Genomic DNA, 20337 nt, shown 5'->3' on the forward strand with positions numbered 1-20337 from the left:
ATGTTGGCATGTCTTTGCAGAAATTGTTCAATGTTAGTCCTTAAAAGGAGAAGTATGGTGTCCAAGCTGATCTTTATTTTTGTACTCCTTAGGCTAAAGGAGTAAATATTGTAATTTACTCCTATAAGCTGAAATGCCCCCTAAGCCTGTAATAGCTTCCTTAAGATGATGGGCGGGGCTAATTGCAGCAATGAGGAGAGATCCCCACAATACTGTCGAGAACCTTCCCACTGATCTCTCATCAGCTTGACTGATGGGGCTTCATGAGAGATGCTGCACGTCCATGAATATATGAGCATGGGCAACAGCTCTGTCCCCGCAGCTCTCTCTCTACCTCGACGTCCCCGTCCTCTGTGCCCGCCTTCTAGGCACGCGCTGCTGTGGAGCCCTGTTTCTCCTCCCTACCTCCTTCCTCTGTCACCACGTTCTCCGCGTGCTGTGCAGTGTTAACAAGACCTTCTCTCCGGCTCATCAGACCTCCGACCACCTACATAGCTGTGCACACACATAGCAGTGTAAGCATTTAGAAAAAAATTAGCCTAACAGGAAAGGAGCTGGAAGCAGGGCTGCAGGCGGCCGTTTTCTATGATTTAAGATGAGTTTCTCTCAGGTGTGCTGCGTCTTTGTAAATAATGAATACTGCTAATAGGCTAAAGGTAAGGGTATGTTTATTTGCCCGTAGGTCATAATTCACCTTTAGGCAGTAAAGCAGGAGTTCATCAGTGGGTTCCAAAACACCCGCACAGATTTGTTAATATATATGACCAAATCTTTTTAATCTAGTCTTTTGTCACCTCATGCGCCTGAGCATGGATGGGTTGCCTGTGTTAATGTAGGGCTTTTCCAATTACTAGTAAAATACAAAGATCATTTATATTAAAATATAATATTTTATTAAGATTACTGTAATGTACATATATTTTACATTCATGCCAGTGTTTGGAATCAAGGTTTGATGTGCTACCCCACAGAATCGTATGTGAAGAGAAGATTTTGATTTTAAAAGAGAGACAAGAGGCCACTGTCAGGAGCTGGCTCTATGATGAGCTTCTGAACCTGGAAGACAAAGGCAGAATTCAATGATTACAGTACATGACATCACATTAAACACAACAGAGTTCAAATGGGTGTCTTGTATAAGAGTGCCAGCAGTAAGAACTGTGTGTTGCCTGATAGCACCCAATCACATGTTCAATCTGGCATATCTGTCAGTGTATATTTAAGGGCCTGTGGCGATGGACTTCTGTTCACTTAAAGCAGGTTTTGCATACCCATACAAGTCTATAGGAACACAAACCCGCTTGAACCCGGGCAAATCTGCCTGTCAATGAGTTCTAAATGTCTCAGAAGTGTCTCAGACTGATGTCAAATTGACAGAACCCCAAAGTCCATCAACAAAAGACCTAATATAAATCATGCCTGAATAAGAGCAGGCGGATTTAATATATAAAACACTTTCATACATGAGGCACTTGTGACATTATCTAGTTGAAGACACTAGAAAGGGCCTAGGCATTACCTGTTTAAATTTGGGATGGGAAGAGTCTTGCAGTAACTGTAAGATCACTCCTTCACTTGTGGTTAGAAAAGCTCCACTTTGCTTAATGCGGGAAAGAGCCATTAGACGGTCCACCTGGCTGACAGAACAACAATCCTTTTATAATGAATGTCATTTCTCCAAGACACAATACTAAAAATGAAGGTTAAAAAATGCATGACATTTTCCAATAAGAGCCGACTTCCTGTCAAGTAATCTCCTAAAAGAAACATTACAAGCCATCATTCTGTTAGTCTGCTTAGGACTTGTGTTCCTGGACAATTGTGCCAGAACTGCCCGTCTTGCCCGTACAAATCAATGTAAAAATTAGCTAAGAGCAACTGAAAATCTGAAAACTGAAAAAGTCATACCAACTCAAAAATACATCAAAGCAACTCAAAAGTATACTCCATTGGACTTGCTCCTGAGTCAGGCACCCATTGATATAAACCCATGAGACAAAAACAGTATGTTTTCAGGTGCCCCCGAGATGCTTTGATTTTATAAGTTGATTTATATGTGTTTGAGTTGGTCAAGTAGTTGCTTCTTGAGTTGTTTTCACAAAGTTGTAAGCAAACAAACAAAAAACTCAGACACAAAGAAAACCCAGTGTAAACAAGCTCTGATTTTTACAGTGGCAACTACTATAAGAATAGACTGGAAGAGAAGAGAAGAAAGAGAAAGGGGAAGAGAAAAGGAGGAGAAGAGAAAGGAGGAGAAGAGAAAGGAGGAGAAGAGAAAGGAGGAGAAGAGAAAGGAGGAGAAGAGAAAGGAGGAGAAGAGAAAGGAGGAGAAGAGAAAGGAGGAGAAGAGAAAGGAGAAGATTATTATTATGTTTATAAATTGTAAGTTTAATTATTATATTTTATGATACTCCTATTTATGACAAACAAAATACATATTACATTACTATATCCTACTCTTTAGCAAAAGCCGACAGTAATGCAATCAAAGTTAGGGGGAAATGGGTTGTTCATTTTCCAAGGGAATTTTCCCTAAGCTTAGTGTGTGTGTGTGTGGTGAAAAATTTATATAGCAAATACCCAAATCACATGTAAGGAAAATAGAAAGAAAAAACCAAAAACAGCATTTTTGCTTGTACATAAATGGATGATAGAAGTTAGCAGAGCTCACTAAACGAAGAGAAAATCCCCTTCAAGAATAAACATACTATTTGCCTTTATTAAATCAATCCCAAGGTATCTAGGATAATTATATGTTAAAAGACAAGTTAAGTGTTCAATTTAGGGCTGCAACAACTAATCGACATAATCGATTATTGAAAAAGTTGTCAACTTTTTCAATCATCGATTAATCGGCTTCTGATTGGTTGGCTCCGTTCACGTCTCCACAGACGCTGCGCGCCACCGCCACACCTCCTCCTCCCCACCTCACGCTCTCCACTGCCAGACCCGCCCACCCGCACCCACACGCCGCACCTCCTCCATGCGTCTCACGCTCACCGCCCGCCCAAATCCACGATCGGCACTGGGAACAGAACTACAACACCCACAATAGTACATTATACTGCGCAATGCAGAATACCACCAGCTATAATGTATTGCTGGGTTTTGTAGTCCTCTATAGGCGGTGCCATTCTGCATTGATTGCTGTATAATTTTACACTTTTCATTTCACTATATTGCACACCACATTTTTTTTGTCTTTTACTTCCACCGATCCAAGCTTGCTCCTGTGATCCACTGCAATCTCAATACAAACTAGTAGTCCCATCACTGGAGCCATTCTTTTTAAAAAAAATATATTTATCCGATTAATCGAACATAATAGATTTTGAAAATAATCGTTAGCTGCAGCTCTAGTTCAATTCCATTTCAGTTTCAGTGTGTGCTTCACCTACAACATAGTATGCCTTCTAGAACATAACTGCGCTGAATTGTAAGATAGGCCAATCAAGAGATTTCTGAAACAAAGGAGATGTTTAAGACCATGTGGCGGGAACATTTTATAAATGATTCTGACTACATAGCCTTTTCTCTTTTTACTCTCCTCTGGTTTTAAATATAATGGGTAAAAAGTGGACGGAGTTGTACACTGTTGACTTATTTAGACTATCCTCCAAGACAAGACATGTTTTGCATGGTTAGTGTAAACAGATCTACTATTATCATTTGATGCTTAGGCCTCATTCACACACGAATCGGCCTGCACGTACAGCTCCGTGCGGGACCGTACCAAGTAGCTGCTGGAAAGGACAGGTGCTGCGTGTGATTAGAACGCAGCCCCCGTCCTTCTCTATGGGGCTTCGCGGCCGTACGCCCCCCCTACACTCACCTCATTTGCAGGTCCGTAGGGGTGCGGCTTTCTTAATCCCAATGTTTGTTTTATTAACCTTGCCTTATTGTGTCTGTACAACGGTGTCTGTTATAATAAACGAATATACAAAAAAACACAAATAATGCTGAAAGTCATCATGTGAGAGTGTTCAGAGAACTGGGTCCACCATTGGGTCCTATTTCGCAGAGCCTTGGTCAAGTGCTAATGAATACATTTGTCCAAGAACAACATAGGGGGTCCATATTCTAGCCACAGCCTACTGCTCAGATTTCTTTTTTATTAAAAGTCCTGAGCGAACTGCCACAGTACAGATTTTCAGCTATTCCAGTATGTCTAGCCATGAATGTGCCCAATCTGATTTAAAAAGGAACCTGAACAGTTACCTGCGAGAAGAGCAAGCATCAGCTACAACATGGACATCAAAGCCCTTTTGCAGAAGATCCAAAGTGGTACTCTGAAAAGGAAATTGGTAACACAGCTTGTTAAATACCAAGGATAAGATGAAAAGAAACATAGATCAATGAAGTAAATGTGGCCAGATCTGAAAAAGGGGTAGGAAACACTGATTGTAAACCCTGCGACTCCCTGCCCCCGTGATATCTATCATCTCAGCTTTGTGGCACTTTGCTTTCCCTGCAACTGTCAGTCTCTAACTGGGAGCAGGGATACATGTGTCTGTATTGTTCACACTGAGATGGTAAATGTAATATGGATAAGTAAGACAAGAAAGCATGGTACAGGCCCCCCAAAAGGCATTATTATTGTTTACTGTGGATAGAGCAGGTAATCTGCCTTCATCTCTTGTCCTAAAGACCCAACAGAAACTTATGAGAAATCTAACCAAAGTAGGGGGAATCACCGTCTTAGACAGTTGTCACCATTTGCTCCCATTAAAAACGATGCTCCCATCTCTTGCAGCAACTGGAAAATTATACATTTCTCATCACTTCTCCGTGACAGAAGTCAAAGAGACATACAGAGGGCTGAATCTCCCCAGTGGTAACACAAGCAGCACCTGACAGAGGGTCTAATTCTTCCCCACCATATCCATGTACTTCATATATACAGTATGTCTTTACATACATATGAAGTACAATGGTAACAAATATTCACACATGGGGCCACCAAAACTAATGTTGTAATTATCAGTTAGAAATACCGTAATGCAGGCCTGTGCCTCAATGCCACAGAGAATAACCGAACGTCTCTCAGGAAAGGATTGGAGTTCCTTCTCCACTTCTGGGATCATCATAGTGAAGCAAGTCTTGGAGTACTTCTTGATGCCATCAGCTCCCAACTCTGGCACGGTGGGACCAAGTCCTTTCGGGTATTGTTCAGTCACTATAACCGGTATGTCCAACATCTTGCCAGCCTGTAGATGAATCAAAGTATGGCATGTATCTAAAACAAATTAAAAATCTCATGAAAGATTTAAAGAAGAACTCCGGGGGAAATGTTATTAACCCGTGCAGTGGGGCTTCCCCCGCACTGCAAGGGTTACCTGCTTGTTTGTGTCTAGGTGCTAAAAAGCAAAGTTATGCTCACCTGGTCATTCCAGTCGGCTTGTTCTTAGACCGGTCCCTAGAGCCTCTCTCCCCCTCTTCTGCAGCAATCTAAGAATCTGTGTGTCATCGCACTGTATACAAGTGTATAGACGTAAGGACGCTGAGGAACATTGCATCTTTGCTGAAGAGGAGAAATGCTTCAGTGACCAGAGAAGCAGGTTGTCGGCTCGGCAGTTCGGGTGACTATACCTTTTTTTTTTAAGCACCTAGACAAAAAATGACCAGTTAACCCTTGCAGTGTGGGGGTAGCCCCGACTGCAGGGGTTAATAAAACTTTTCCCTGGAGATCTTCTTGAACATATTAATGTAATTCCAAAAGTTGTTTTCAATATGTTTAAATCTGCAGCTCCCATTAAAATAATATCTGGTGATCCTGCCATAAAGGCTCCTGTTCAGGTACTTCCTGTTCCTTCCTGGGTGAAAGGAATGTGCTCCCACATTGTCACTAGCACACGCGCTCCTGGTGCAGGCTACAAGAGCCTGTGCTGAAACATATTGCCAAGCATAGTCCCCGTCACTTTCAAGAAGCCTAAGTAGTGATAATCGGCTGACACCGGAGTGAGTGCATATAGACAGGAAGTGACTAAAAGTAGATGAAGGAGATCGGCAGCACTGATGGGAAGGTGAAACAGTACTTTATGACACACAGAACTTCAGAAAATGAAATGTCACCCACTTAGGGCTTATATCTATTTGAAATCAGACATTTTGACAAGTTATAATTAGCGCACACATTACAGACAAAAAACATTGATTAAACCTTTTGCCAGCTACACTGTAAATAGAAAACAGGAGTTCCTATAACAACTTCTTTCATGTCAGCTTCAGTAATTACTAGTAAAGATTCCTAATATGGATTAAAAGGAGACATTACGTTGCATATGGCTCAAAGTATAAAAATCGCTCATTGGCCAGTATGTGGAAATCACTAAATATTTTTCCAGCCCAATAACCTTTAGCTGCGGTCACCCATCAGTGGTGATAAAGCCTGGCTTGCAACCTCTGCTACAGGAAAAAAGTTTGAATCTTGGCCAGGATATTGTCTGCATGGAGTTTGCATGTTCTCCTGTGCTGGCATTGGTTTCCTCCAGGTACTTCGGTCTCCTTGACACATCACTTCAATGACATGCTGGTAGGTTTATTGGCTCCTGTCTAAATGGGCCCTGGTATCATTATACACAAGCATGTGAGATAGGAGCCTTAGACTGCAAGCTCCTACAGTAAGTGCTGCATAAATAGTCAGTGCTATATAAATGCCTGTGATCAGAGTGATCTTATTGTACCACTGCAATGCTACAAAACCAAAGCCTCTGCCCACCTCTCTTAGCATCCAGGTGCCCCAACTGCCATCAACCATGCTGCTGAGCATCTTAAAAGGAGAACTATGGGGTCAGGGCTTTTCCCCATAGTTCTCCTAATTTCATTGTCACAGGTCGGCTAGAACTATGAGGCTGAGTGATTTTCACTCGCCTCATAATTCTCCTTTAGACAAGTGCCTATTTATTAAAAGCTGAAGAAAACAGGAACTAAAGTGACGTTGTTACCCATTGATATCAATCAGGTCTCATATTTTAAACTCTGGGAGGATAAAACAAATAATCTCATTCGCCCGGCTGTGGAACAATTTTAATTCCATTCATGGTTTCTTTTGTCTAGTTTTCTTTTTAATTAATAGTCCCCAAGGGACAGAAAGTTGAAACTAACACTCAGGCACTCCATGCCTCTGTTCTATGTGATACTGTCTTCGGACACTTTATCTTACACGTTTTCATTTTTATCTTTCCACAAAACAAATATTGCTAAAAGTCATTAATGCTTCTAAAAGTTATTAACTATTGCCTAAAATTTTAATACATTACGCCATTGTATTTCATATTGCAAATGCAGTATTTGTGCAATTCTAATGCCACCTTAAAAAAAAAAAAACCCACCAAATTATTTGTCCAACTAACACAGAATATTGAAATACAAAACTTAACCAAGCGAAGAAAATTTGGTGATGAGATAAAAGTAAGATTTATTACAACATTTAGGGAATGTTATCTACATCTGACACCTAGTGGCCAGAATGTAAAATGCAGCCTATTGAAAACCGTAAAAATGTACTATATGGGCCTTCCTGAACTTTTCTACATCTTATATGGATGCATCTTGGAACTGAAATGGATTTCAATCTTTCATAAAGTGGGAAATACAATCCACACCTACTGCAAATTATTTACATTTAAAAAAACTCAAAACACTTCCTTGCACCAGAATACAGTATTCAGAAGTCACAATTATTTGTATGCATATGCACACTATACACTGAGTGGCCAGATTATTATGACCACCTGACGTTTGTAGGCAAATTAGCTATAATTTCACGCTGAAGTTGCTAGAGGGCCAGACCATTATAAATAGGGAAGCAGGTTGTTTACCATGACAGTAGAAGTGATTTTTTTTTTCTGAAGATATGGGTAAACAACGCGATTTAACAGCCTTTGAACGTGGGATGATTGTTGGCGCTCGAAGCCATGGAGGGAGTATCAGCGAAACAACAGAATTGGTTATATGTTCAAGAGCAGCTGTTGTTAAGGTGTTTAAAGACTGGACTGTCAGCCGAAAATCTGGGTCTGAACGTGCGAATTGTGGCCGTCAGCGACTAGTCAATGTTAGGGCAGAACGGAGAGTGGCAAGACTGGTACAAGACAACAGAAGGGCAACAGTGCAGTGTCAGATTCCTCGCATCACCTTTCAACATCTCGTGGAGTCACGAGGTGGTCCAACAAAGTCATCTCGTGGAGTCATCTCGTGGCCCAACGAAGTACTGATGGTGTGGTCATAATAATCTGGCAACTCAGTGTAAGTGTCATATAATTTCAAAATAAACCTACTTGTACGCTTGAATGCCCTGAATGCCTCAGAATTTATTGTCATAGTTAAAGAAACAACATCATTAAGACCAAGGGGTTTATTAAAAGAAATCCAGGATATAGCATTCTAAATTTTTAAAATCAGCCAGAGCACCAATGAAATGCAGAAAGAATATGGCACAATTATGACTTAGAGAAGGCTGCCAACCAAAGCTCAGTAAACATGTAAAGATGGCAATATCCAGTAATAAAGAGGCCAATGGTAACCGAGATCCACAGATGAGATGGTAGAAACCACTTGTGGAATGCCTATTAGCCAGGCAATTCACAAAGGTGGGAGTTATGCAAATGTGAAGGGATGCATGGCTGCGTTTACCATTAGGTACAGTATGGAATCTTCTCAATGAACTCCAAGAAAAAGACTTTAAGGCGAGTGCAAAAATCCTATTTTATTTCTTGTCCATTGAGGCGCACAGGAAATCATTAATGGTTGGGACCTGCAAAAAAGCAGTCCAACTGAGAGGTGGGCAACAGCAAATAACCACTAACAGGCTCAATATGAACAAGGGGACTGGGGACTGCTTGCAGCTCCACCTAAAGGACCAACGCCCAAACCTGACACCGAATGAGGTCAAACCCTACACAAGGTAAGGGGAAAACTAACCAGTCCAGAAGGACATGGGGAACTACGTCTGATGCCTGAAGACCAAGAGATTACTGAACCTGTTAAGAATGTCCCAACATGACAAGAAAGACACCAAACATAGATCAAAAGCAAGAAGGTAATCCAACCAGAAGAGTGGAAAGAACAACAACTTTCCAACTCGAAACCTGAACGGAGGTCAACAAGGGGAGATAGAATCCCCTCAGAGGGATCAAAACGGAACAGAGAACCCTATAAAAATGTCCTGGTAGAGGGAAGACCAGAACCAGTCTAAACAGAAAAAAAAGGGATAAAGTCTGAGCTAGAGCTGCAGCTAACGATTATTTTCAAAATCGATTAGTTAGATATGCGCGTTTGTGGACCCGTGAACAGGGCCGCCTGATCGGAAGCCGATTAATCGATTATTGAAAAAGTTGACAACTTTTTCAATAATCAATTATAATCGATTATGTCGATTAGTTGTTGCAGCCCTAGTCTGAGCTCACCTGACTCCATAAAGATCTAGGAAACAAGAAACTCCATGTCTAGAATGACTACTCAGCAGACATTCACCTAAACAAGATGGGAACTATTAGGTAAAAGACACTGAGCATGACTCAAGTCAGAAAACACCTTAAAAGGAGTTCAACAGTGGCTCCCGAGACCACTAACAGAAACAAGTTGCGAAGTTAGCCTGACCAGTAGGATAAAGGAAATCCCATATACGGGTAGGTGGGGAATGGAAGGTAGATGTTCGAACCAGAGGAGGGGAATGGTCTTGTACAACCTAATAGTGTAGAAGACCAATTTGAACAACACTGCCATCAACAAGGAGTGACCCCTGGAGCAAAGCCCTAGGGGAAAAAAAGCTTACAGAAAACCCTACCTATTCTAGAGGCTCAAAAGACCTACAGGCCTAAAGCTGCTCCTGACTTCCCAGATCCCACAATGCATCAGGGTCTGTGAAGCAGGAGTCAGGAGACCTATCAGACAAGAGGTGAATTAAGAGCACCAGAGAAATGCACCTCCTGAGTCTGCAAAGTAAACAAAGAGGAAAGAAGATGTCCACTAGAGCCCACGTCAGCTGTGATCCTCACAGAAGGTGATCCGAGTGTTCCTCTATGTGGATGCCATGAAAAGGCCCTGGTGCAAACATTAGGCCCAGCACCCTGGGGGGAACCTAAAGTGTAGGGACAAGGCTGGAAAGTTGAAGCCCCAAGAGGACAGTGTAAAATCTGTACATGGATGTTAGAGGATCCCTCTGGAAGGATACAGGGACTGTAGACCTGGTGGATCCCATGTAAAACTGCTGGACTTATATGTTCTGAAGGAGACAAATATCTACTCTGTTAGGAGCCTAGAGCAGGTTGGGATGCAGCTCCCAAGGCTAAGCTGGTACCGGATCTAGGACAAGGATCTTTTGATTTAGGATACCCCAAGGGGTAGGTCTGCTAATTTGTGGCACAGGAAAGTATAAAGTGAGGAGCTTAAGAGAGCGCTATTTGTTAGGGTTCAGTCTGTAATCCCCAAGGGGGCATTCTCCATACCTAAAAACCTGAAAAACAAACTAAGCAAGAGCCCACAAGCTGTCACGATCTGGGGACCGGGGCACTAGGCCATGAGAGCTCCAGGTCTTGCAGAGCAGGCTGGAATCATGGACTGGTGTAAAAACTGGGATGCATGTCACAGGAAACCTAGGGACTAAGAGTCTGTAAGTTATTGGGGACGCACTAGAAGCGCAGAGCCTAAGAAGGGCCAGGTCTTCCACAGAGCCCCTAATGGTGAGGATGATTGGCTGCAAGACACCTTTCAGGTTGCGGCCCTATAGCAGACCCACACAGACTCAAGGACTAGTTGCAGCACCGGGGTACTGGACACAAGGGCAGGCAGGGTAGAAGCCTGTAGACAGGCTGCAGTACAGGGTACAGTGACAGGCAGGAAAGAAACCTGAAGCCAGGAGATAAAGGATCGTAACTGGCACACAAGAAGAGAGACAACGAAAGGTGCAAAATGCACAACACAAGATACACCAAAGAGGGAAGCAACACAGTGACACTGGAGACAGTGGTACATGGGGAAGGTGCATAGCAAAAGGCGCACTAGGAGCATGAAGGTAACAGGTACAACAATGCACAAGGGATGTGTGTTGCACAGATGCAGGAGTAGCAGAAGCTCACAGGAGAAGTGCATACTAAGAGATACAGGTCACATAGATGATACACACATGGAGTAGGAGGCGAATGCACACAGGAGATGTGCGTATCAAGGAGGTATTGAACACAGATAGCGCAGAACAAAGAGCATAGAAGTGCAGGGGAAGGCATGCGAGACACTGAGGTGAGGTAAGTAAACAGAAATACCGAACACCGGTGAAAAAGGCATTCAGTAGTACGGAGAATCTACGTAAATAGGGAAGACTGACATAAAGGGCCAGGAGAGTGGGAACACTGAAGCAGTATAGCAAGACTTACAGCACACAGGAGAAAGCACAGGAAAGTCTCAAGGAATATACACAGGTACACTCAGGGAACTAGAATATAAAAAGAACTCCAAGAGCAAGGTAGGGAATAAAGCCAAGCAGATAATCCAACAGGGTACACAGGAAGCCAGAAGCACAGGGCACGAAGAAAGTGCAGGGCATGCCAATCACAGGAGTCACAAGAAACACGAGGGGTACGGCACAAGAGACAAGACTTGTTGCTCGAACCAAGGAGGATTTCAGATTGGCAACAGCCTTGTGAAACACCATAGGCTGACAGCCAAGCACCGGAGACCAAAGGGAAAATCCAGCACAGATTCCCAGACATTGTGACAAGGATTAACAAACGTCCCCCACTTGAAAAAGTGGGGGCGCACCATCATGCTAATGAAGACTTGCCTGAGGATTTATCAGACTTCCTACCCCTGGTCTTGCAGGTGGCTGGAGAACCAGGTTTGGAAGACATAGGTGTGCCTATTCCAGGAGCAGGTAAAGAAAGGGAAGGGAACTTAGTCAACCTTTCCCTAGACTTCTTGTATTGAGGGAGGTGGACGCTCTGGCCTCCAGTGATATTACTGATGCTAAAGTCAAGAACAAGTGGGTCAGGTGCTCCTTGAATGCAGTATCAGCATCCCAGCACCACAACCAGAGTGCACTGCACATTTGTATGAACAATATGCCTATAAGGGAGACAAGCCAATAAGCCAGACAAGACAATAGCTTTCAGCAGGCCATCACAACTGAAGCAGAAAACCCCAGACATCTGTTCCATATGCTCCATCAGGAAAACATCCACTGGCGTAAAGGAGAGACCCCTTTTGAAGGATCTATCCCAGTTTGCCACGGTCAGACAGATAAAAGTCACAGCCAGAATAAGGTGAAGGGTAGGGCACGCCAGCAAGAACTGCATTTCATAATAGAATACTAACTGTTGCTCTGTAGAATCCTTGAACGCGAGTATGCCCTCTACTGACCACAGAGCCACAGTGGGTATAGATCCCTACTTAGCAAAATCCTTCCTGAAAGGTAACAAATCCAGTAAACCATAGCCTGCTCATCTACTACTGAAAGAATTACATTACTGTAATGATGGCCCTGACTGTATCTTTGAATCTCAGTGTTGATATGACAGTGATGGTCACAACAGCAAGTTGGAAAAACCAAAATCACAGCACTTGAGGATTTTGGATATTTATCTACACATCGAACATCCATTTCCTGTATTGTACATACAAATTGTTATTTGTGCCGCTCTCTTACCTGGAGTAGCCTAGAAGCCACAGACACAATCTGAGGGAAGAATGCAATGTTATGTCTGAACTTCTCCTGCATGTCACATAAAAACAGGACACTGGACTTCTGTCCCAGCCTTCCTAAACGCGTTAGTGACATTCTGGCTTTCTAAAAAGAGGAAAAGAGCAAATTAGCAAATATGAACTTGCACAAAAGACACATATTGTATTTATTGTTCCAAAGCGGAAGATCACGTTTGTACTGACTGTAGCAATGAATAAACTGAGAGCAAGATTACATAATACCAAAGTTACAGTGTAACCCAAGGGATCCAGCCTCAAAATGAAACCTGTTTTTATTAACACAGATAGTTCAGAAGCAAGTCAGTTAGATTCCGGGTTTATTCAGATAAACTTTGCTAGTTGACAGAACGGAGTGCTGGACAGTTTCTGCTGAACATTTGCTATGAACGGCCCCTGCCAGATGAACTCTCTAGCTAGTTATAAACTGATTGGGCTGTTCTTTATTATCTCTTTCTGCTGTGTTTGGTTTACACCATAGAGGTCTTTAGCTGCTCCGAATAAGACTGTATGACTATACCTTTGGCGAAGATGAGCTTACCTCATTTCCTGCCGTTTATTTCCTGCTATATATGTTGATATTCCTGTGATTGACTTAGAACTACACTTTACAGAGGAGACTTGGCATGGTGTGAAACTTCCTAATATATATTATAATATATATATATATTTTTTTTATTTTTTTTAAAGGGCAAATAACTTCTGTTTTTTTGGATCACTTTAGTGAATTAGGCCCCTTTTACATGGGCTGCAGCTATTCCGATCACCTGGGAGTCTACTAACAGATCCTCTGTTGAATTGCAACAGAATAAGATTTTGTGACATTCGTGTCCATTCAGTTTTTTCCTCCATCTTGTGATGGAGGAAAAAAACAGAGCTTAATGGACCCATATTAGGTTTATGGGCAGGTGGATCATTTTACCTTTAATCTATCAAGTTTAGGTCTGAAAACTGAGTTATTTTCCCTCGGATCTAGGCAGTCTCAGAGATATTTGGAAGTAAAGAGGTCCATATCCGTTTACATCCGCCTGCCTAGAGCTTAACAGTGGGCTTCCGATCAGGTCTGTCTAAAAAAACTGACAGGTGGATCTAATCGGAACGGCCTTGTTAAAGGGGCCAAACAGGGCTGAGACCAATGAATATGGTACTAGCCACAATGAGAACAGACCTACTTTTTATCATATTCTTAGTCTGGATAAACCATGTTAGGATCAGACTTTTTTTTCCCCTCATGCACCTCTGCAGTAAAAGATCACTTAAGTGCCTGTTTTTATCTGTTGCTGCAGTGGGATCAGCTCCTCTCGTCTGCAAGTTCACAGGAAATCCAGATGTTGTCAGGGGTGATGTTACCGGGATTTCCCCTAAAACCACACTACTATGTAGAAGGATCTTAAAGCTCATGAGCTGATCACTTCTCCTCCTCGGCCTAGTGCTGGGCCCAGGCTGTAAGCGGTTCCAGTGAACTTGCTGGGACCTGCTTGCTGTAGCTGAAACTGGGTGTTTTTTTTTTTCCAGGTGTGATTTTTTTAAAACAGTTCTTTATCATTATTATACCAAACTTATGATCAACCATTTGCTGCATTCTAATGACTGGTGTACACGGTCATTTGAGATGTGTTATCATTCTTTTACCATATATTTACATCAGAGCTGGACAAATCCCAGAAGCCAGGTAGCCAATGAGCCTTATAAATGACAGCTGGCGTCTAACATTTGAAGTTTTCTCTAGTTGTTGTCAATAGAGGTGGCTCCTGGATTGGACTGACTGGCTTCTGAATTCCATATTAATTTGTCCTCCCCTGCTTTGCATACACAGACTTCTTCAGAAGAATAAAAGCAAAGCACAAACTAATCTCAAACTAACCTCAAGTGTTTGTCAGGGCAAATAGTTTTTAAAAAAATACAGTACATTACTTTATTACATGAACATTTCCCCTTGATTGATCCCAATAAAGTGACATTAAAGGCAAACATGTTTTTCCCTCCCCCAATGTTAATGTCAGCACTTGATGATGTCTCTTAATCCGATCTTCCTCTTCTTTCCTGTCCTTTTCAGCCTTCTCTCCAGCCTTGCTGCGGGTCTCCGATCCATCGCCAACTCCTCTGTGCTTGCTGGCACTTCCTGTCCCACGGTGTCTGCATGCGGGTGTACGCTGTATATAGACTTACCTTCTGTCTCTCGTTGTCTTCTGGCCGAAAATCTGAACTGCGCATGCGCCCGCCCCAAGATGCTTTGCGGCCGTCCGAGAATGTTCAGATTTTCGGACGGGAGCACGCGGCAAAGAGGGGGTAAGTTTAATTCGCTTTACAGCGTTTTTAAACGTTTTGCATATATCTACTGCTAGCTTGAAGTAGATATATGCAGAAAAAACGTGAGGGTTTAGAAACCATGTAAAGTCCCTGCAGGAACAGATTGTTGTTGTTCTGTCAGAAATTCATTTTACAGGTTTAGAACACCTGTCGGGTTTTTTATTGCGTAGATGTATCTCTCCAAAAGACCACAGAAAAGAAAAACAAAAGATATTCTGTGTTGGGAAAAGAAGGGTCAGCTCTATCTTGGCGTCACAGGAAAATCTCTCCAGCGGGGTCACAGACAGCAATAAAAGCCAGGCAGTAAAATGTAATGTATATTAAACTCTCAAACCTTTTTTTTTTTCAATGGGTCCGGATCAAACAAATATACATTGCCCAGCATAGTGTTCCTTTACATTTGTGCCTGAGCACAGTCACAATGCTTCCCTCCATTTCTAATATTATTGATAAATTGGGATTTTCATTGTTTCAGGCTGGTTTAGAAAACTGGTGCCTGTGCAGAGGTGCGCAATTCCTATCGCCCAATGCCTGGGGGATGAAGCTCCGGGCACTGGGCAGGTGTTTTTTTTCTACATAGCAGCCTGCTTGTCCCCACCCCACCTCCCTGCCATGGTGTTCGGGGTCCCCTGCTCTTCTGGATGAGAGAACGAGGAGCAGACCGGAGAATGTCCACTCTTTGATCTGCTGTGTGATCTCACACAGCAGATTTGTTTAGTGGTTGGGGGGTGATCAGTGGGATCACACAGCAGATTAGTGGTTGGGGGGTGGTCAGTGAGATCACAGAGCAGATTAGTGGTTGGGGGGTGATCAGTGAGACATGAGTGCTGTACTCCCAGTGCTTGCTGTGTCAGCTGTGACAAGTGGGGCTGTAGAGGAGATCAATCACAATGCTGCCACTTGTGACAGCTGAGGCAGGAAGTGCTGTGCAGGGAGGCTCCATAAAGAGGACATGTCACCTCCAAACACTATCACAAAGGGGCTTGCCATCTTGTTATATAGATTTACATTTAAGAAAAAAGAACCTGACAGAGTAAGGAAACCTTCCCATAAAGTCTCTTTCCCCTTCTAGCTCCACCCCCAATCACTTTACTTACCCAGATTTTCCTTCAGGGCCCGTGCCATTGTTTACTTCTCTCGATTGATTCGGCATCCAGACCTGAGCAGTTCAGCCCCCATAGACTTCCATGGGGCTTGTAGATGGATCGGATCCCATATGTCTACCAGACCCATCGAAGTCTATGGGACCAAACTGCACAGGCATGGAAGCTGAATCAGGAAGAAAAAAAGGGGTGTGGAAGAAAAATACAAACTATAAAATCACATATATGATGCACGCTGCTCATACCAGTAAGACCGAGCTCTCTGTTTTTCTAAGTACCCCTGAAACGTTCTTCAGTGTTGTCACCCCTGTAATGACTGAGAGACCAGAACCACAGAAAGGTGTCGGGGGCAGAATATTCCTTACCATCCTTAGATTTTGAAGAACGCAAATATTAGCGGCAGAACATTTATTATTATTTTTTTTCCAATTTTTTAAAATAGTAACAGAGATGCTATAATTGGAGATCTGATTGATAATCAATATTTTTTATCTGTAGGGAACAGAGTGTCCCATGTGACCTCATCGATCTGTTTCTTCATAGTCCCAAAAGATTTTGAAGTATTCCCTCGGATAAAATAAAGTGATCATTTACACCTGCATGGTCTGCATAACATGAGCTCCTCTGCCTCTCACATGATAAGGCAATGGCTGTAGACAGATGTAGCACATTCTACAATACACAACCTATCTAAATGAGGCGCTCAGCTGCATCATGGTATACTAGTCCCCATTATTGTGTTGCCACCAAACGCAGCAGATGTACCTCACAGGCGATAATAACACGCGTGTAGCCGACTAATAGAGTATGACCAGGTCCCCAGCACTACTTCACCTTCACCGCACGTCACCTGGAATCTTCCGGTGTCACACTGAAGCTGCGGCCAATCAAACGCGGCCTCTATCCAGCCTGCGACCAATGAGCGCGCTGTTTTGAGCTCCGGACAGAGGCCAATCAGAGGAAGAGAGGATGATCACGCATCATATAGGCGTAGAATGCCTCGGCTAGGCGGGATTATGTAAATTTCATGTGTAGCGAGCTGTGTGGATTTTTTTTGTTATATGTTTTATATTACTATAAGCCCGACTAAGAATAAAAAAAGGTGAAGAATGTCAGTCACAGCAATGAGCAGAGTTTCTGACTTTATGAGATGAGAAAAAGGGAATACTACTTAGCACTAAGTTTGTAGGCACACATCACTGCCTCTGCCTGTTCACTAACATAAATTGTATGAAGGGAATTTATCAAAACTGGAGCAGCTGTGCATGGCAACCAATCAGCAACTCTCTTTCATTTTCAAACCCTAACTGAACAAACTAAAGAGAGAAGCTGATTGGTTGCCATGATTTTGTCTGCTCCTGTTTTGATAAATTTTGTCTGTTCCTGTTTTTTGTCCGCTCCAGATTTTGTCTGGTCCTGTTTTGATAAATTCCCTCGTATCGCCAGAATGTTTTTTTTTTTTCATTAAGATGGAGTAGATTTTTTTATGCACGATTGAGCACATTTTGGAAGACGGAGGGTGCAGGTTTTGTTGGGGCCCTTTCTGACGTTAGGGGGGAGGTTCTGTGGTCTCTATGGGTTTCTCTACCTCCCCCCACTTGAGGCCCCGTTCACATGTAGCGAATTATCGCGCGATTTCCGCCGCGATATCGCGCATTTTTGCCGCGCGATATCGCGAGAAGTTGCCGGCCAATGCTATTCAATGGAGCTGTCTTAACTCCATGTCGCTCGTCGCGGTCGCAAGTCGCTTCTACCGGACCCTTTTTTCGGCGGATTTTGCGCGATTTTGCCCTTTTTCTATGGAGCCCGACGGAGAAGGTTGCGCTACCGTCGCTGGAACGTCGCCCCGAAAGTCACGCTATCACGGCCGTGCGGATCCGCTGCAAAAGGTATGTCGCTACGTGTGAATGGGGTCTTAGCGTCTCTCTTCAGGAGAGCCCCTACCTAGTACCCGTGGGATCTGCTTCTGTAGGTCCCTGAGGATTAGGGTCCGCCTGGCCTCGGCTAGGTGGACTTGAGTTGTCCTTGCCCCTATCAGGAGCCTTGCACCCCCGGGAGTTCAAGGTTTCGTGGCCCTTCCTCTTCGGAGGAGGACCAAAAGCACTCTCTTGCACTTTTTTTTTTAGTGTGTTGTAATTTCAGGGTTCACTTTTTTTGTTCACAGGGGTGAAGTTGTCTTCTTTGCGCGCACCCCAGACCTTGAAAAAGAGATAGAGTAGTAGAGTAGGTAAGGGTTAATCCCTTGACAGTTGATTTTTAGCTGTCTGTGTAACTTTGGTGAGATTTCACTTCCTTTCCCAGAGAAACAACAGGAAGCTTGAAGGAATCTCACTAATTAAAGGGAATTCCTCTGTTTTTTATTTATTAAGGCTGACAATTTGTGCAGTGCTTTTACATACTGCACATTTACATCAGTCCCTGCCCTCAGGGGTGGGCCCTCCAAGTCTGTTTTAACTTTGCCTCTGGAAGCCATGCCTGTAACTCCCAGTCTTGCAATTCCTTATGGGACTTGTTGTTTCACAATAGCTGGAGGGCCGGCGCTGCGTGCCGCTGGAAGGTCCCTATCTCACGCGCTCACACTATTGTCAATTAACTTACCAGCTTGTCTTTGGATTGATGGGGAGAACATGCAAACTCCATGCATATAGTGTTCCGTTCTCGGGGATTGGAAAGAGGGACGCCAATGCTGCCCCTCACTTTGTATTCCAGCTAAGGGTAGGTCAAACTCAAATTTCATTGAGGGCCACATCAGCCCTCAAAGAGTCGGTTGTAACTGTAGGACTATATAAATAATTGCCTCTGCAAAGTTGCTCTGAAAGTTAAAGTCTAGGAAAAATAATGACAATTAATGTAATAGTGTGGACTCTCAGGTGGCTGTAGAGGTTCTCGGGTGGGCTATGCAGGGTCTATGGTGGGCTGTCCAGGTTCTATGGTGGATTGTGCAGACTCCCAGGTGGGCTATGTGGAGTTTTTGGTGGGCTGTCCAGGTTCTATGGTGGATTGTGCGGACTCCCAGGTGGGCTATGTGGAGTTTTTGGTGGGCTATGGTGGGCTGTGAGGGCTTTCAGGTGGGCTGTGCAGGTTCTATGGTGGCTGTGTAGGTTTTATAGTGGGCTGTGTGAACTCTCAGGTAGCTGTGCAGGTTCTACGGTGGGCTGTGTAGGTTCCTGTGATGGGCTGTGCAGGTTCTATGGTGGGCTGTGTGGGCTCTCAGGTGGCTGTGCAGGTTCTATGGTGGGCTGTGCAGGTTCTACATTGGGCTGTGTAGGTTCTGTGGTGTGCTGTGGAGGGTCTATGGTGGCCTGTGCGGGCTCTCAGGTGGTGGTGCAGGTTTTATGGTGGGCTGTACAGACTCTCATGTGGCTGTATGATGTCTATGCTGGGCTGTGCAGACTCTCATGTGGCTGTGTGGTCTCGCCAGGTGTCCCAGTCAGTCTCGGCGGGTGTGGGCGGCATGGAGGAGGAGGAGATTTTCGGCTGGTGCTGTAAACAGGCGTGATTCACAGGATGCTACCGGGACCTTACTGCGGACCTCAGCAGCCTTCCTGGGAAGCCAGCGCTTGTTTACAGCAACAGCTTTGTTTTAAAAATGTAAAGCTGCAGGAGAGGTGCGAGGGCCACATGAAATGGCGTGGCGGGCCGGATTTGGCCCACGAGCCCTGTGTTTGACGCATGTGTTTTAGGGACAACTCTAAGCCTTAATTCACACTAGAGTGTGAAGGTTTTCAAGAGATTTTGAAGCATTTATTTTTTACCAGGGATGTATAAAGCTGACACAATCAGAAAGGGTCAACCCCAGAACCAAGCACATCGACGTGAAGTATCATCTGCCAAGGGACACTCAAGAGCAAGCTATTATCGACATTCAGTATTGCTTATCAGAAGAAATTGCTGCGGACGCACTCACCAAGGCATTGCCAAAGGATCGTCACAGTTTCCTTTGGAAGCTAAACGTCATATAGCAACGCATATGCTGTAGAGAAGGGGTGTTGGAAATGTGACAGCATATTGTAATGTACTGTGATATGTCTTTTAAACTGTAGTGCAATGTTGCTCTCTATGTGCATGCTTATTTATTACACACTGTATACAGGAAGCTGTTTTTTCTATTTATATGTCTGTCATCACAATTGCATATACATACATGTAATGTTCTTCTAAGAAAATAAAACTTAGTTCAGCATTCTTTTAGATCTTAGTGTTTCATCTAAACACATAACCATGGCCAACAATT

At 43.6% G+C, this 20337-nt stretch overlaps 1 protein-coding gene across 2 annotated transcripts; it reads right to left on the reverse strand.

The window, feature by feature from the left end:
* Window positions 1–943: 943 nt before the first annotated feature.
* On the reverse strand, window positions 944–16987 carry ISOC2 (isochorismatase domain containing 2). 2 transcript variants are annotated; one of them, XM_018559581.1, is made up of 6 exons: window positions 16938–16987; window positions 12638–12778; window positions 4995–5207; window positions 4219–4289; window positions 1520–1637; window positions 944–1056 (listed from the first exon to the last, which is right to left on the reverse strand). In XM_018559581.1, the coding sequence occupies exons 2-6, from the start codon at window positions 12767–12769 to the stop codon at window positions 1000–1002; spliced, it is 591 nt and encodes a 196-aa protein (XP_018415083.1). In that variant the 5' UTR covers window positions 12770–12778; window positions 16938–16987; the 3' UTR covers window positions 944–999. The 2 variants fall into 2 exon arrangements, with proteins under 2 accessions (XP_018415083.1, XP_018415082.1); XM_018559580.1 differs by having other exon boundaries at window positions 4219–4313; window positions 16933–16981.
* Between the last annotated feature and the right edge of the window lie 3350 nt (window positions 16988–20337).

The sequence above is a fragment of the Nanorana parkeri genome, unplaced genomic scaffold, assembly GCF_000935625.1.
Source record: "Nanorana parkeri isolate BGI_ZX_2015 unplaced genomic scaffold, ASM93562v1 scaffold405, whole genome shotgun sequence".
Lineage (NCBI taxonomy): Eukaryota > Metazoa > Chordata > Amphibia > Anura > Dicroglossidae > Nanorana > Nanorana parkeri.